The 18,906-nt window shown below is 47.1% G+C and overlaps 3 protein-coding genes across 3 annotated transcripts; 2 read left to right on the top strand and 1 right to left on the bottom strand.

Moving 5' to 3' along the window:
• Positions 1 to 38: 38 nt before the first annotated feature.
• Positions 39 to 732, bottom strand: MYCFIDRAFT_175104 (uncharacterized protein; the record flags this gene model as incomplete). Its single annotated transcript, XM_007928654.1, has 4 exons — positions 39 to 190; positions 217 to 448; positions 485 to 542; positions 569 to 732. The coding sequence occupies 4 exons, from the start codon at positions 730 to 732 to the stop codon at positions 39 to 41; spliced, it is 606 nt and encodes a 201-aa protein (XP_007926845.1).
• Positions 733 to 816: 84 nt separating this feature from the next.
• Positions 817 to 2,175, top strand: MYCFIDRAFT_137416 (uncharacterized protein; the record flags this gene model as incomplete). The annotated part of the gene is made up of 1 exon (XM_007928653.1): positions 817 to 2,175. The coding sequence occupies one exon, from the start codon at positions 817 to 819 to the stop codon at positions 2,173 to 2,175; it is 1,359 nt and encodes a 452-aa protein (XP_007926844.1).
• Positions 2,176 to 4,407: 2,232 nt separating this feature from the next.
• MYCFIDRAFT_123837 (uncharacterized protein) lies at positions 4,408 to 4,665 on the top strand (the record flags this gene model as incomplete). Its single annotated transcript, XM_007928652.1, has 1 exon — positions 4,408 to 4,665. A coding segment is annotated over one exon (258 nt), but the record flags the coding sequence as incomplete, so codon positions are not given.
• Positions 4,666 to 18,906: the final 14,241 nt, after the last annotated feature.

Here is an 18,906-nt window from a genome sequence, read left to right as displayed (position 1 = left end):
GTTTGGAAGGCGGAGGTTTGTTATTCGGTTGAGGTTTGTTAGGGGTTTGGGGAGAGGAGAGGAGGTGATGGGGGAAGAGGATATAGCTGTGTTCGTTCAGAAGCTCCGTGGATGGTTCGAGTTCTGCCGAGGGTGGAGACTGTGATATGGTTGGAAGATGAGGTGGAATTTCGGTTTGGGGGTTTCTGGGCTGGAGATTTGGATGCAATCGATCACGTTCACTTATCAGCTTGTTGATCTCGGGGTACCTGTATGACAGGCAGGTGGCGAATCTAAGTAAATACTTGTTCGGGTGGAGGATGTGCTTTTCTGCTGGTGAGTGAGTTTTCTTCATGGTGTAGAATGAGCACGAGCTATCGTTGATGAGCCCGCAAGAACGAACTGTTGAGCCTTGTTGAGAAGCGATGACAAGTTGAAGTGAAGCTGGACCAAGCACGGGAGTGGTATTCTAACCTTGCCAGCCACAGCCTTCGGCATTATTCACTCCCAAATTGCCGAAGCTGCCAAGACGGCCTCCTTTCTCGAGTCGCCGCTTGTTTTTACTGCTTTTCCTCCACCACGATATCACCATATAGCCAATGCGTCAATGAATACCATCAAAGGCTGAATTGATGATTGCCTACAGGACTTTGAAGTCTGATAAGAGATGCTGGAAAGGATGTTGAGTTCGCAATGTACAGCAGCGACCTCGGCGTCAACAGGCCCCACTCGCTGCCTATGATCCTCCGCCATTGAGAGAACATATGCGGATATACTCCCACATCCTGCTCAGAGGTGTGATCTGAAAGTCCTCAGGCGACTGTCTCATCTTGCAACATGTTTCAGCGCTTGATACGTCTCAGGTCCGGCAGCAATGTGTTGGGCCACACATTGAATAACAATCCACCTCCTCCGATCTACACTCGGCATCACGTCTCAAGAAGACTCAAAGGTTCTTCCGCAGCGACAGAATCCTCGAAAGCGCCTCTAGCCGGAATTCATATCCTGGACTTTGGACGCATTCTCGCAGCACCATTCTGTTCGCAAATTCTGGCGGATTATGGCGCAGATGTGATCAAGATCGAGCAACCCAAAACCGGAGACGAGACGCGAGGATATCGCATCACAAATGAGCTCCGGAAATGGAAACCAGAGGCTCAGCCGATGAGTTTTTATTTCGCGGCTTTGAACCGGAATAAGCGATCCATCACCCTGGATCTCAAGCGCAAAGCAGGTGTTGAGGTTGTGCATCGACTCGTCGAGACGGCAGATGTGGTGCTCGAAAACTTCATTCCTGGTCGTGGTGACAAGCTCGGGATAAGGTATGCTGAGCTTTCTAAAATCAACCCTGGTCTGATCTACTGCTCGCTGTCTGGGTATGGACATACTGGTCCTGATTCTGGGCGGGCGGGATACGATGCAATAGCTACTGCTGAAGGCGGGCTTCAGCATATCACCGGCGACCCCAAAGGACCACCTGTGAGACCGGGCTTGGGAATGATCGACATGTCAACCGGTCTCTTCGCACATGGCGCCATCATGGCTGCTCTTCGGCATCGAGACCAGACTGGCAAGGGACAACATATCGACTGCAGCTTATTCGGCACGCAAATCAGCATGTTGGTCAACATTGGTGCCAATTGGCTCAATATGCAACATGAAGGTCAGCGCTTCGGGTCTGGACACCCAAGTATACACCCAGTCGGCGTTTGGCAATGCAAAGACGGCATGTATCTCACACTGTCCATCACCAACGATCGACAATTCAAGCTCTTGCGCGAACGACTCGGCCACCCGGAATTACCCGACGATGTGGGCTTCGCTACCAACGACATGCGAGTCGCGAAGCGAGAAAAGCTCGACGAGATTCTGAGCCAGATCTTGCGTGAGAAAGGGGTAGATGAGTGGATGCGGATTTTTGAGGGCTCGGGTCTTGCAATTGGTCCTGTCAATACTATCCAGAAAGCTTTCGAGCATCCGCAGACTCAGGCGCGAGATATGGTTCAGAGTCGTGCTTGGGATGCGGTGGAAAGTGGTGAATGGAAGGCTATTGGATCTGCGGTCAAGTTTAGTGAGATTGAGCCTGAGATCCGGAGGTTGCCGCCCAAGCTGGGAGAGCATACTGAGGAGATCTTGGCTGAGGCTGGGTATACTCGGGAAGAGATCGAAAGGCTGCGAAGAGATGGGATCTTCTAAGGGCGGCGACTGCAGCCCCGAATCTGCCTTCCGTGGTGGGCCTGGAGGTTGCTGTCATTGCTTGCTACTAAGAGTCTGCCCTTTGTTCTCGTCCACTCTGTTCTAGCCATCTGCATATCTTCTGCATGTTCGCGGCAAGCCACGCAGAGAAGGTGGTCCGGTACAGTTACTGCGGAGAGCTTGTTCCTGGATGCCTGACCTACAGAGCTGCGGCGGCGGCGTCGGCGTTCTGGCTGCGTCGCTGCCTTGCAGGATTTCCGTCACCAGTCAAAAGCTGCATACCACTTGAGCATAGCCGTAATCGCACGGTCGACTCTTACAACATACAACAGCAGACACAGCAGCAGCCAAGCCGCGGTCGTCCCGTGCCACCAACCGCTGGACGCTCACGTGGTCTCGCGGCCGCCAGCCCAGTATCCAGTCATTCGCGTGGCTTTTAGTCAAACCTCCAACAGGTGAGTATGTTTACATTCACTACTAAGCAATACCACTGCTAATTTCGAAATAGCCCTTTTCGAGCCCGTCCTCAGAGCTCAGGCGATGGACTTTGACGAGCAAGACGATCTCAGACGCAAGCGTATGCGCTTCCTGGAGGACTTATCATCTGATAGCACTGGGGCGGAAATGCCGAGATTCGATGTCATCGGCGATGCCATCAAGGCTCGCCAACTGCAATTTGCACTTGACCACGCCTCCGACCGACGTATGGGGACTCCACCATCAAACGCAACGCCATCGCCTACACCAGCCGCGGAGAGTGCCGAGTCATCTCATCCAAATCAGGACCAAGTTATCGCAGCATATGCGCGCGGCGAACATGCTGAGCTCTTTTCCCTACTGGTCGACTTCGACAGAAACTCAAAATACAACAAGCCTGAGAAGAGCTTCGACTCGTCTGCTAGAATCAAGAAACCAAAGAGTGCTCGCAAGGATAATGGCACTGGCTACGGAGGCTCTGACGAGGATTTCTACCCGGACATGAACGATTCGATGTTCGGTTCAGCCTCACCACATTGGGGCCCGTCGTTTGCTGGCCAAGGTTTCACTCTTGATAATTTTGAGCCCTACGTTCCGAAAGATCCCCATCTCTTTCAAGATCTCGCTCCGAAGACCTTGTCATCACCCAGTAAGAGTTCGCCTAAGAAGAAAAAGATAATCGGCTTTGGGAGCTTTGGAGGGGGTTCAGGTTTCGCATTCTCTGGTGCCTCTACACCGTGGACTACCATCGGGCAGAAATCAAAGTCCATTTTTGCCCACAACTTCAAGGGCGTAGGCCATTCTCTGGGCTTGTCTGTCGCAAGCAAACATGCAACGAAGCAGAATAAGGCGCAAGACGAGGCTATGGACATTGACGAAGAAGAAGAAGATATCGAGGACAAGCAGATGAGCCAGAACGACGACGATTGGGGCAATTTGTTCGGTGGAGTGAATCTCAAGCATATCAAGCGTCCCACGAAGGCCAAGGAGGAAAAGCAAGAGGAGTCAATCAAGCCAGACGAAGACGATATCATGACTGCAAGAACTTTCGCTCGAGTGGTCGAATTGCTGCCTTTCTTGGGCGAAAACGCGCCTACGTTTCTGAGCAGGAATGACACAAAGGCATCGACCATTGTCCCGTCAATCATTCGCTGCAGCAGCATTCTGGATCGTGCTGCCGAACTTCTGCGCCACAGCACTCTCGACGAGATCGCTGGCAAGACTGAATTATATCAGGAGCTTCACAACTTCGTCTACGCCCTTGCACAGCACCCGCTGACTGCGCCTCTTGTTCTGGAGGATCGGATCGCCCATCGACCAGGCCAAAGCATCTGGGAACTAGTGCACAAGCTGCCCACCGCGGGAATCAGCGAGATGTCAGCATCTTCTCTCTTCCGCTGCATGCGTAATCTAGCAAAAATGGCCGACGCCGAGCTGAACAACGCAGACATCGACACTGGCAGCCTGAATCTTCTTTGCAGCTTTGACACAACCTACAAAGCTTTGTTGCAGGATATCCATTCGCCAGTCGAGGAAGAGACGAATCCAAATGCATGGCAGGCGGAGCTGCGATTCGCTGTCGTCCAGGACGACATCATGCAAGCAAGACACAGTCTCTTCAGCACGGAAGCTTCCAACTCCTCCGTCGCCAAAACCCGAATGCGCCGCATCGGCCAAGAAATCAAAGACCTTCGCGAGAACCTTCCGGACGGAATCTTCATCCGCGTCGCCGAATCTCGCCCAGACCTGATGAAAATCCTCATCATAGGTCCCCAAGGCACACCCTACGAAAACGGGCTGTTTGAATTCGACCTCCTCTGCCAAAACCACTTCCCCACTTCTCCTCCGCGATTGGAGTTCCGCACCACCGGCGGCGGCCGCGTCCGTTTTAACCCGAACCTCTACGACGACGGAACCGTCTGCCTCTCTCTCCTCGGCACCTGGTCTGGCGAACCTTGGGATAGCGAAAAGAGTACCATCCGTCAAGTTCTCGTTTCCATCCAAGCGATGATTTTCTGCGACTCCCCATGGCGCAACGAGCCGGGTCGGGAGTTGTTGGAGACTTCCCATCCCCTCGTCATGGAGCATAACAGGGAGCTCAGGCCTCATACGGTACAATTTGCGCTTCTGGCTTGGTTAGAAGCGGAGGAGGATGGGATTTGGGGCGAGGTGGTGAGGAAGCATTTCGCTGCGAAGGAGGCGGAGATTCGCTCTTGCGTGGAGGGTTGGGCCCAGGAGCCGAAGTCGAGGTTGGGTGGTGGTTTGGGAACGGGTTGGGTGGGGAAGACGGTGGGGGAGATGGAGGGTGAGGAGGTGGTGGGCGATGATTTGGTCGCTCATTTGAAACGTGTGCTTCCGGCGCTGAAGCGGCACGGAGCTAGTAGCCGCTCGAGTGCGCTGCCGGGTTTTGGCGATTCTATCTGAGAGTAGGTAGAGTGAGGGTAGAGACGGGTTTCACCACTTTCATGATTCAGCTCCGTTTGGTGATGTGCTGCTGAACTCTTCTGTTGATGACCACCGGTGGAGGCTGGAACCATCAATATAATCGACGCTCTTCCGATGTGCCCTCGTGTCCTGCTCACGTCGAACCTTTGCATTGCTCTCCCCTGGGCCTCAAGCGGAATCCGGAATGAGCCTGCGCAAAGCGAGGAGACCTCACTCCCCTCCCCCCAATTCATCTCCGTTTCAGACATTCTATTCCGCTCCTCCGCTGACAACCACTAACAGTAAGACACTAGCTTAAATCGAGTTGCCCTTTTTCTAGTAAACCTATATACTAACTTCCTCTCTACTAATAATTTATAGATAATAGCTCTAGAGCGAAAGTTAGATAGTATTAAGAGCTAGGTCTTAGGGGGATATAAATAGCTTAGCTAGAGCTAGAGGTAAAGGGCTAACGGCCTACTAGTACTTAGTACTTATTCTATTATTATTATATTACTTTGCTCTTTATATTATAGTAAAGGCGCGAAGTAAATGTTTAGAGGCTAAGGCTAGGCACTTAGAAATCCTAACTACTAAAATCGCCGAGCTAACTACCGAATTAACCAATCGGAGAAAGCCGTAGTAGTCCGTACGTAGGTTAGTACGCGCGCTCGGCTTAAACAAGCTCGACTTTCCGAAAGCAACCCTTATTCCTTTCCCCTACTATAGTAGCTTCTACTAGCGTTAGTCTATTTAGAATCCAATCTTAATCTATTTTAACTCGATTTATTAATCTATTTAAACTCGATTCCACTATAGCCCTATCTTAGAAGCTTATTAATAATAAGGACTACCTCGTATATATCGATACGGCGGGTAAGAATATAAAACTATTAGTAAGTCCTTTTATTATTCTATTACTATTTATTTCTAATTGCTTTTAGGGCTTCGAGGTATTTAAGTTAGTCGTAGACGAAAACAGCTTCTTAGACGACGACTAAATTCTAGTACTAGGCGAGGTAATCTATCGCGTTACCGCTAGTAAGGATAACGATATGTATTTAGTAAGTTTTTTCTAATCTAAATGTATTAGCAATAGTATCTAATTAGTTTTAGTACAAGCTATTCTAAGACTCCTCTGCCCTAATCGCTTATATACGTACAAATACCGACAAAGGCGGATATAGGCTTATATTCGAGAAGAGAAAAGGTTAAGATAGATAGAAGGCGAAGAAATAGGCTAAGGGTATATAATACTAATCGGAATAGTTTCGGAAACGTTTAAACATAGGCTGATTCTATTTAGAATAGTATCGTAAGGTAGCTGTCGCTACTAACAACGCCTATATTAACGAGACTAAGAAGGCGGTAAGTGCGCTAAAGCCGAAGACGCTAAAGAAGGCTGCTAACACTACCTTAAAGAAGGCAGACAGGATCGGTATATTATTAGTTTTAGAATAGTTTAAGAAAAAGTACTAATAGTTTCTTATTCGTTTTAGAAAAGCCTGCTACCCTATATAGTATACGCTCGTCTAAGAAGAGCAAGGCTAAGGCTAAGTTCGCGGCTAACCTCGAGGACATTATTTCGGGCAAGGAGACCTTATAAGTAGGGTTTTTTTAGTATAGTTAGCGTAGCGTTAGGGTTAGGAGATACCCTTCTAATACTAATAAGAAAGCAATAAGTACTATCAAACCATTCTCAAACTAATAAGAATCTAATAATAGTGCTCGGGCTTTCTTAATAATTTCAGATTTAAATAATTTTTTACTAACTTTTCTTAGGGGCGGTAAGGCTAAAGGATCTCGGTCGGTAAAGGCAATAGGTTAAAATACTAAGTCTTTAAATACCTCTGTTTCTATACTTAATTTAGTACTAATAAATTATAGGTCTAATCGAGATAAAACGGCTATATCTTCGAAAAATCCGAAACCTCGAGAAAGAATCCCGTCGATAAGTACTAACAATAGCGACGCTAACGAGGACAACGACGAAACGGAATAGGAAGGACTAAGTCCTATAGCGGTACGGCCTAAGAGTCCTATCGCTGTCCGGAAATCGAGTCCGATAAAAAGGTTTGTAATTAGAATACGAATCCATTTAACCTACGACGGTAGAAATACGCCTAAAAAAAATTAACCTTACTTATAGGACTACTCCGGACGATAAGGATAAAACTAAAGAGTCGCGACGGCGGTAAGTAATAATCTTCGTTTTATCCTATCTATCGTCGACTTCCTATTAATATTTCTAGTATTTCTAAATCGTATAAATTAGCGCCGATAGTAATTTCTTCGGGTAAGTCGGAGGGCTCGGTCTATAACCTAAAGGAAGAAAATCCCCTCGGGGACCTCGAAAAGCTCGCAGTATCCGCTTCTAAATAAAATGCTATAAATGCCCCGTCGGCGCTTTCTCGCAATCTAAAACTAATAACATCCGTTTCGGATTCTAATATTAAGCGAGAGCCTAGTACCGAACCCCCCCCCGGCTTAGCCTTCGAAAACGCCTACGCCTAAGCCTTCGATTAATCCGCCTATTACGCCTACGCTACTAGTCTAGCTAGCCCCTCCGACTAAGCTAGTACTAGCTTAGCAGCCCTTATATCCTCGATAGGGGTTTCCCGATCTATAGCCTCTCGCTTATAGTTCTATTCGAGTGCCTAGATATAAGCGAGGAAACGCGGTAAGTCTACTCTTATTTAGATCTTAAACGATTGCTAGTCTATTCTTATTCTATTTAGATTAATTTCGGGAGCGCTATCGGTCTTCTACGTTAGCAAGGATAGCTCGATCGTTGTCCGACCTATTTACGAAACGGATAGACCTAAGACCTCTTCCGTAGCTATAAATACCGAGTATTGTTCTAAGATCTCGCGGACGAGAGCTTAAGGGCTCTTAGAGCGGTAACGAAGGAATAATAATAGGATAGGAATAGGATATAAATAGGATAGGAATAGGATAGGAATAGGATAAGAATAGAATGCGAATAGAATAGCGGAGAAGTTCCCTAGCAGGTTAAGAATTTCGTAGAAGGGAATACTAGTATAGAGGTAGTTATAATTATTTTTATATTATAGTCTAAATCCTTTCTTATACTAATCTTAATTCAATTACAAACCTTTCTCCCTTATCTGTTCCTTTAGTGCTATTTCCTCGCGAAGGAGATTAAGCATCTCTCGTTTCGCTTTATTCTACCGTTCTAGAAGCTTAACGTCGATCGGCGATATATCGTCGCTAGTTACCGGTTTACTCGGTAGTAACGGCGTACTAGTTGCTTTATATAAGGCTAGACTTTCCTTCGCTCGTAACGATAGCGCCGAACGACGCCGCTTTAGTATCTAAGTACTACTCGGTTCTTCGGCGACGATTGCGTTCTTATTAAATTCTCGTTCCGTTCTCTTTTCTATCGTATCCCGTTTACGACGGCGGCTCTCTAGATACGGAAGTTAATGCTATTCCGATACTATTCTAATAAGGATTACTTTACTATATCGCTGTTTACTCTTCGTTACTAGCGAGTATACGGAGTAAGCCCGCTATATTAAACGAACGCTATAGGACTTAATGTTTTTTATAGACGTTAGAGTCTTTCGATCTAAGATAGCAGCGCTATTTTAATGTTATTGCTTTGCGAAACTAATTAGAAAGCCTTTAGAAAGCTTTAATATACGCATTAATCGTAGGTAGAATTTCCCGATACTTTCTAGTATAGTACCCCTATTTCCCGGCTAACTCGATTACATTAGTATAGTATCTAATTGTCCGCTAAGTTGCCTTAGGAATATTCGAGAAGGCGGGTACTAGGCTATAGCGGATATAGCGATAGAGCTTATACCTAGCCTACCTGTTACGATATAACACTATTGCATGTACGATAGTAGGCAGCGGTTACTATCGACCGCTGCGGTCGCTATTGCTACTAATAGTAGGACTATTATATAGATAGCTTGCCTCGCGGTACCTTAGAGAATATATCAACTTTTGTACTATATAACCGTTACGATACCTTCGTACTATAACCGTATGCCTAGCAACTTAGTAGCTTCGCTTAACACTTAGTTGGCTTCTATACTAACTACTAGTCCTCTACCCGAATCGACCCCGGTCGTTACGGCTACGACGAGAATCGACGCGATTAGCTACGGGTCCTACCGATCTTCCGCCGATTACTACGATTCAACTCCTACCCGTTACGACGGTACCTATTCGATTTACTACCCTTCCGCACTATACCCTACCGACGCGCGAGCGCCTTATTAGCGATCCTATTAGTACCCCGAGGAGATAGTAGTAGTAGTTTCTACCCTTAGTAGCAATTACCTACTATACCTAGGTCTAGGGGTAGCCGCTTTCCCTAGGAGGACCTGCCCGATAAGCTACGCTCCTCCGCCTTTAGTCGGTTCTCCGTTGTTATTCTCCGTTTAGAGACTATCTCGCCTCTACCCTCTTACTAATAGTTTACCCGCTTACCGTAGCTCCTTCGGACTCGCTTCTAACTCCGGTAGAAGCCTCGAGATTAGCTAAGCTAGCGGTTTAACCGCTGCCCTAGTACTACAATCTCGGATTGCTAGATATAGAGCCCTATATCCTATATATCTGTTCCTATATTTAGAACTACGTCGATTATAGCGAGAACTTCGCGACCTAGCTTAGGGCAAAGTACGGCCGAATCGACTTGCTTGCCTTATACGTTCTGTATTATTACCCGCTCGTAGGAAATCCGCCGCCTCTATAGACTAAAATCGAGGAACTCTACCTAGACGCCCTTAACGATTATAACTTCCTAGGACAGTAGGTAGTAGATAAAGGAATCCTAACTAAATCGGTTAAGGAGCTTAAAGCCGCGCTCCTAACGGTACGCGATTTACGCTATTACCGTTAATTCTACCCGGAGATCTATCTACTACCTATAGTAGAGCAGCGCCTACTAGCCCGACTGCCTTAAGTCCTACCGCGGCCTACGGTTTCGCCTATTACTACGGTAGAAACAACCGTACCGCCGGAATAGCGTCCCGGTTCGCCTAATAGCTCGCTTAAATCGGTTTTCTTACGGAGGCTACTTAAGCTACGATACCCGGCAGACGAGAATCCTTAGAAGCTAAGGGGGCCTCTGCCTAAGACTTCCCCTAAGGAACCGTTAGCCGGGCCTTCCGATCTGTCGACGTCGCCGTTCTAGGATATCGGTCGCGGCTAATTGCCTCTAATAAACGACAGCCTCGCCGACCCGTAGGCTAACGAGCCGCGTAGTCGTTTCTAATATCGCACCCCGGTAGATACCTTATAGATAACTAAGGAGATCGATAGGGCGAACATCGCCGTATAACAAAACCGTTAGCGTCGTAATTATCTTCGCGAATTAGCTAGACGGAGAGGAGTCTATCTTAACGAAGTCGTATTAGACTTTCTAATAGAATAGGCGATTTCACCGCTGTCGGCTACGCGTAAGCTAAGTCCGCCCTAGCCGAACCCGGGTTAATACAATTACTAGTAGAGGGCAGACGTATATATAAATGCCCGTAGGTATAGCCGCTTACGGCGGGGCGGGTTTGCGCTAGGCGATCCGCCTAGCAATCCGCCTAGTAATCCTCCTAGCAATCTACCCGGAAATCCTCCTAACGATCCTCTACTACCGCTACCTAGTAACTTCGATCCGGGTAATTCCCCTCGTAACCCGACGTAGGGTTAGCCTTTGCCCTTTCCGCTATTAGACTTATAGGGTCTACTACGGGAAGGTAAGAAGCAACGCCGGAAACACCGTCGGTATAGGGATAATCCGAGTAAGAATAGATCTTTATCTAATAGTAAGGATTCGGACGACTCCGATCAATCCTCGTTAGATAACAATAGTTCCTTAGATAGTAGTTATTATAGACACGCCCGCTGTCGTAGATACCGTTAGTATTATCGGGACTACGTCGCGGAAGCGCTAGTTTCTAAAGCGAGTTATGTCTAGGGGCACTACGCCCGCCCCTAGCGGCTACGGTTCGATCTAGCGTATCTTAGGTTCTTCGATCCCCTACTTAGCGTTACGGATTATAGCGAGGGAGACTACGCCTTAGTCGGGAACAAGATAATATACCGTTCGGTATATGCTTTTATCGAAGCGGCTAAGGATTATACTTATATCGTAGGGCGAGAGACGGTTCGTCTTAACCTCTCTCTTTACTTTCGAGGGGTAGCGCTTAGTTAGTATTATAGTTACCTTTCTAGCCGTAACCGAGTAAAGCTCTGCGGCGGACACGGTCTAAAACGCTAGGAACGTTGTCTTAGTAAGAAATAGAAGGTCCCTCTAATAAAGGCGATAGATCTCCTCGATAAGTAACGCTTCGACTAGTAGGATATCGCTTTAGGGCGTTTAGTAACGGACTTTATTATTAAGACGGTGCGACTCGCTAAGGATACCGATATACGGAAATCGAACCGGCTCTTAGAAGCTTATCGTCGAATAGATCCGCGCCTCTAATTAAATATAGACGAGCCTAATTGTCGTATAAAGGTCGATAAGTAGGTTACGTACTACGAGAAGCAGGCATTAATCTAGGAACATATGCTTTCGTCTACGTCTAATCGTCGCCTAGACGCTACGACTAGGAACATTAGCCGCGCTAGTAAGGCTACCTAGTAGAACCGATACGAAGGGAACGCCTCTTATACCCTAGCGAGCTTCGCTCTAGTAAGAGCGTCCCCTAACTACCGGAACCGCGATACCGACCGACCGAACCCGCTACGCCTTACTAACGCCTATTAGTAGAATCGCCTACCTAGCGCCCCTTAGTAGAATCGCCTACCGCCGGTAGGAAATAGTAAAGGACCGTCGAAGGGCAGTAGCCCTACCTTCCTTCTAAAAGACCTAAAGCGAGTCGATTCGCGCCTATTTAATCGTTAGGATAGAAAGCGTAACGATCGAGCTCGTAAGTAGGCTAACTTTGCCGATAATAGTAAGAGAGCAGGCGATACTATAAATAATGCTAACTAAGCCGACGACGGCTATTAGGAGGATAGTTAGGAGGATAATCGGAGAACTAACGCGGATAATTATAGCTATTTTAGTAACGCCGGAGAAGACGCCGACTACTTTACCGACCTATACGACTCCGATCCGGGCTTAGGAGCTTACTTTGCGGACGTAGGCGATCGCTTACTATTAGCGTTAAACTCGGTACTATAGGCTAAAGCGTCCCTACTAGCAGCGATCTAACTATTTGCCTCTACGAAGCACGCTTATAAGGTCTGTAGGCGGCGATTCAAGTTAGGCAACCTTCTATACTAGTATATTCGTAAGAAGTACGTAGGGGCGACGACGCCTTCTACTATTATCGAACGCGTATTAGCAGACTCGGAAGTGATTTAGTCGAAGGCGCCCCCGTTAGCTTAGCAAGGTTACGCATTCCGGAATTAGCAATATATAACTTTCCCTCTTCGGTTGTTACTATCCGGTACGTCTATATAGGTCTGCCTAGATACCGGCTATACGCTTACTATTGCGGAAAAAGACTTCGTTTTAAGCTATTGCCTAGACGTAGAGGTACGTAAGCTACGCGAACCGATCGAAATCGGCGGCATTGCCGGCGTATATCGCTCCGGGGAATACGTCGTATTAGATATATTTGTCCCGGTAGCGAAGACGGACAGTATAGTCTCCCTAGTACGAATAACTCGCGAGGTTTACCTAGTTCCTAAACTAAAGGCAAAAATCCTAGTTAGTATAGACACGATTGCCCTAGAGGGAATAAAAATCGATGTTCCTATACGGACGGTTACTATAGCTAGTTAGGATAACGCCCGCTTTAAAGTAGCCGTTAAGCGTAAGAAAGGGAAGTCGGTCTAGCGCCCCGTAAGGCTAGCGGAGGACGTAACATTAGCGCCGCGTACGGTCGCCCTCGCTCTAGTTAAGTACGGCGGCGACCTCCCTAAGGGCCGGGATTTCATTCTTAACGCCGGTTTCTTAGTCTAGCTAACTAGCAATATATAGGGATTATCGTTACAAGCTCCGCCGTTAGTAACGGCGTATAATTAGGTCGTAGACGCTAATTTTTCTTATATATATATTCGTAACGATGCGACGACTCTAGTAACGATTCGAGCCGGACAGCTACTCGGTTTATTAAGTAATAGGACTATTGCTAGGGCCTACTACATCGACGTAGCCGACTACGGACTAGCGGGATTGAGTCCTAACGCTTTTAGGGCTACGCGGGATATACTAAATGCATAGCGGGAACACTAGCACGCGTTAGGCGTAACGATCTACGGTAACGATAACTAGGCAGACTAAATCGCTATAGCGGTCGAGCGGTACCCGGAGCTTTTTACGGATCGCTAAACGGTAGTCGATATTCCCGAGCACGATTACATACCTATCCTAACCGTGCTAAATTACCTAGATCTATTGCCGCCCCCTCGTATAATTAACCTAGGTAAGAGGGATCGTAAAGTAGTAGACAAGATATATAACGACCTATACCGCTAGGGGAAGATGCAGTATATAACCGAGCCTACGCTCTTCGGCTTTCTAGTGTTTGTCGTATAGAAGCGCGTTACTAACGGTAAAGGTAGTATAATTAATAAGCCGCGGGCGGTAGTCGATATACGCGCCTTAAATAAGGTAACGATCCCCGACAGCTATTAGATACCGCTCTAGGCGGATCTCTTTATACAGTTAGTAGGGTGCTAGTATATTAGCACTATAGACTGTCTAACCTTCTTCTACTAATAGGGCGTAAAGCCGGAGGATCGTTACAAATTAACGATTAATACTTATCGTAGCTAGGAATAGTATAAGGTCGCTATTATAGGATATTCGAATAGTGTCTAATTCGTATAGCGGAAGCTAGATTAGATCCTTCGCGACTATCGCAGCTTTACGCGAGCTTATATCGACGATATCGTAGTGTTTTCGAAGACGTTGCCTAAGCATCTCGATTATCTAGAAGCGGTCTTCTAGAGGTTAGACGCCGTAAGGATTAGCATTAGTCCGAAGAAGACTTTCTTAGGCTTCCCCTCTGCGACCCTTTTAGGTTAGCATATTAGCGGCCTCGGTCTAGCTACGAGTAAAGAGAAAATCGCAGCGATTACCTTACTTTAGTTCCTAGAGAACGTATAGAAGCTAGAGCATTATCTCGGTCTAACTAATTGGTTGCGGCAATACATCCTATACTATATATAGATAGCGGCGCCTCTATAGGCGGAGAAGACACGCTTATTAAAAGGGGCGCTAGTTACCGGCAATAGTCGTCGCCGGCACGTTACCGTTACGACGCTAGGTAAGAACGATTAGCACCGCGACGAGCTAGTAAAAGCGTTCCGCTTGTTGCAATCGATGTTCTACGAGCCCTCCTTCCTATACTATTTCGACCCTAACCGTCGCTTATACGCTAATATAGATTCCTCTAAAGAGTTTAGCTATAGCGCGGTGCTCTACTATATCGATAGGGACCCGGACCCTATTCTGTCTAAGGGAAAGGCGCAGTTGTTTCCTTATTACAAGGTTTAGCCTATTTTGTTCTTAAGCCGAGGCCTAACTTAGGCGGAGATACGATATTAGCCGATAGAGCTCGAATACTCGGGAATCGTATAGATAGTAAAGAAGGTAGGCTATTTAATACATGCTTTATCGAGGCCGACGACTATCTTTATAGACTACTATGCCGCGGTCGGTCTTACTAACTCGGTGTCGATAACTACGACTACCGATATAGGTAAGTAGAACCTAAAATTAGTAAGGGTATCGATATTCCTTTCCTAATATCGAGTCGATATAGTTTACCGTCTAGGGCGGATATACCTAGTCCTAGACGCCCTTAGTCGACTTCTAGGGGATACGGAGTCGCCTAAGCTAACGCCGGACGAGGAGAACTTAGACCCGCTCTCTTACTATACCGACGCTACGCCCTCTTCGGCCGATCTAGAGGAAGTAGCCTACTTCTATACGATGTTAGTAGAGCTAGATCCGGATTTCCGACGTCGGTTAAACCGAGCGTACGATAATAACGAACATTAGTTTAGGGTTTTACGATTAGTTCGATAAGCGTAGGCGCGGAATACTTTAGAGCGTCTCTATTCGGAGGAAGCTAATATGCCTTCGGTAACGAAAACGCTAGTTCGGTATAAGAGTGGTAAAAATCCGGACCTATTCGTAGATAATAAGTTTAATAGTCCGCTAGGCATTCGATTCTTCGAGAGGGACGGCCTCTTGTATTTCTGTAACTAATCTTTAGGGCGCGAGCGACTCTATATCTCTCGAGCCTTAATAGGCGAGATCTTCGAGTAGGCTTACGATAACCGTTGCTACTAAGGCTTTTAGCGCGTCTTCGACCGCATTTAAGCTTCCTTCTTTATATATCGACTCGCTCGCTACCTTCGCCTCTATTTAGATTATTATTACTAGTGTCTCCTTTTACGTACCCCCCGATACGCTCCTTACGGCGAACTTTACCCGATCTAGAATGCGGAGGGCCTATACTATACTATAACGATAGATCTCGTAACCGCCTTGCCGGTTACAACCGATAGATTTAATATACTATATACGATTACTTATAAGACGTCTAAGCGGGTAGCAGTCGTCCTAGGCAAAGAGGACTAGAAGGCCTACGACTAGGGCATCGCTCTAATCGATAGGCTTTACTTAATAGATATAAGTATACCGGTAGTGCTTATCGCTAATCGTAATCCTCGCTAGCTAAGCGACTTCTTTAAGGGCGTTTTCTCGCGCCTACGTACGAAGCTAGCTACGTCTACGGCCTACTACCCTCAAACCGATAGTTAATCCGAGCGAACTAACTAAACGGTCGAGACGGCGATTCGTTACTAGTTAGCGGATTATCCTAGCGAGGATTAGACGACGTTTATCCTATAGCTATAGGCTACGCTTAACAACTCCTATAATACGACTACCGGTTAGTCGCCGAACGAGGTTGCTACGGGCGTAAGGACGAATCTCGACTCGCTCGATGTACTATACGACTATCCGTATAATAGGGCGGCAGCGCGTAGCCGTATCTAGAAGGAAGTCTAGGACGCGATTGCTTAGGCGAACGTAAAAATAAAAGAACGGTATAATAGCAAGTATAAGCCCCTATTCCTTAAGCTAGGTAACCGTATTATGCTTCGCCTATACCGTAGTTACGAAGTGCTAGGTTAGTCGTACAAGTTTAGCTACCGTTTTAAAGGGCCTTTTACGGTTCTCGAGAAGGTCGGACGACTAGCCTACTATCTCGAGTTACCGCTATTAATGCGTATCTATCCGGTAATATCGGTTTCGTAGTTAGAAAAAGCTCCTAAAGACCTAGATCCTTTTAAGAGAACTGTTAATTACGAGCCCCTACCCGTCGTAGCTAAGGACGGTCTAGGTTCTAGCAACGAGGGCGACTCTTACGAAATCGAGCGCTTTCTCGGGCGACGGACCGTCGTCCGAAGAGGCTAGCCCGTTCTCTAATACCTAGTAAAGTAGAAAGGGTATAGGAGCGCCTACAATGTATAGTATAATATCGACGACTTAACGGGCGCGGACGATCTTCGTAAAATCTACGATAACGTATACCCTTTAGAGGAGGCACCGCTATCCCGTACCCTCCGTAGGGTAGTAAAGCGGACAAGAGCTCGCTAGCCTTTTTTAGAGGTTACTAGCTCCGCCGACAAAGGCGAGGCCGGACAATCCCTCGCGGTTCGTCGCAAATCGATACGACTCTACAGCGCGACTCCTCCTTCGGAGTCGTAATCCGCCTAGGCGTACCCTTATATCGTTATCGTAACTACGTTACTTAGGCAACCGTTATACGTAGACGCGGGCTATCCCTTATTTAGTATCGATCTTTCCGGACGATAAGAGAGCCTTCTATTAATTACCGACGACGAATAGAAACGGCCCTTAAACGCGATAACCGCGTCCGTCGTAGGGAACGTAAAGTAGCAGCTTTTTAGCAAAAATTTCTATAGCACCGATCGCGATATAAGCGCCTAAACGTTATATTATTCGAGGCGGAGTTATAGCGCGCGTCTCGCCTATACTATAAGGCTAATACGCTCGACCTCCTCTAAGGAGCGATAGCTAAGGAATATTATAGAAGCGAGGATCGAGACCCTTAGGATACCGTAATAGGGAATAGTAAGATTAACGCTCCTCGCGGGGAACCGCTACTATTAGACGGTCTAGGATCGGCCGGATAGTCCTTATTTGTTACCGGCTCGACGCCTACGCCTAAGCTAGAGAGTAAGGTAGGCAATAAGGATATAGCATTAGATACTACGGTTAAGAATTATACGGCCGCGCCTAAGCTAGAGGACTTAACAGACGAGGCGAATATAGTATTAGATACTACGGTCGAGAGTCGTACGGCCGCGCCGGAGCTAGAGAATATAATAGATAAGGAGGATATAGTATTAAACGAAACGGTCGAGAATCGTATAGCCGCGCCGGAGCCTAGGGCCGTAACGAGTAGAGAGGACGTAGCCTTAGACACCCCGATCGAGATTCCTACGCTCGCGGCTAAGCTTAAGAAGGTAACGAACGGAAAGGATATAGCGCCTAGCGCTATAGTCGAGACACGTACGGCTACGCCTAAGCTAGAGGATATAGAGAACTCGATAAAGGATTCGGTAGGTAGAGAAGATATAATAGCGGATTAGATCGGCGAGCATCGTAGAGAGATAGATAACGCTACGCTTAACCCGCAATAAACGCGACTAGAGGAATATAGTATTAACCTAGCGTAGACGTTAGAGGGCTTTACGATCCTCGCTACGGTAGAAGGCAATCTTCGACAGACCTTTCGTAAGGCGCTATCGCTTATTTCTACTAACGGTAGTTTAAGTACCGGCGAGGTTTAGGCGGTATTAAGCTACGCTACTAAGAATAGATATATACGGCCTTTTCTAATGTTTACCGAGGACGGATTAGATATAGAATTGCACTACGTATTAACGGACTCCGGCCGATAACTGTTGTAACGATACGCACCGTTGTTCTTAGGCCGTAGTCGCATTAACGATACGCTAATAGCGAGCTTAGCACCGTTGCCCCCGGCTAATAATATAGACGGATCCGATTTCGACTTACTCGAGGTAATAGCTCGCCCGTAATCGTAAGGGACGCCGGGTAGCGAGTTTAGTACTATATAGCGTTAGACTATTGCTAGCCTATCGATAGTACTTCTAAATCTAGACTGTCCGCTCTCTAATATTAGACGATTTTCCTTTCTAAAATATTGCGTACCGGCGGTTATCGCGGTAGTTAATCTAGATTACGTTTTCGATAGGAAGTCGTTTATATAGGCGGTTACGGCGCTTACTACGAAGAAGAAATAGTTAGCGGAGCTAGCGAAGGCGTTGCTAGGCGAGGGCCGACAGACGGGCCGAGCGCTCTATAAGGCTATAGCCGACTACTTTATCGATAACGACGACCCTCCGCCGTACTATTTAGGTAAATAGGAGTTTATTTAGAAGGGCAAAGCGTTATAGGTCGAGATCCTAGAGGCCGAGAAGCTATAGGACATCGTACCGGGCTTCTTTACCCTTTACTAAGACGCCGCTACCTACGCGTCTAGTAGCCCGGCTAACGGTACGGAAAGCGGCCCGATTAATCCCGTTAGCGCGCAGCCTCTTAATGCGCCTTCGGCTTTAGAATCGGTACTACCGTTAATAATACCCGTAAATCGACCGGCTTTACTAGAATTACTATCTCCGCTAGCGCGTACACTTCCTAATTTACCGCTACTATAGGCAACCGCCTCCCTAACGTAGGTACCGAGTAACAGCTCGCTATAAGCGCCCGTACTAGCTCCTCCTAAGCTCCTAGCTACTCCGATCGAGTCGGTTTTTAAGGAACCTCCGGTC

The sequence above is a fragment of the Pseudocercospora fijiensis genome (assembly GCF_000340215.1).
Source record: "Pseudocercospora fijiensis CIRAD86 unplaced genomic scaffold MYCFIscaffold_4, whole genome shotgun sequence".
NCBI lineage: Eukaryota > Fungi > Ascomycota > Dothideomycetes > Mycosphaerellales > Mycosphaerellaceae > Pseudocercospora > Pseudocercospora fijiensis.
This window is presented reverse-complemented; position numbering and strand designations above follow the sequence as displayed.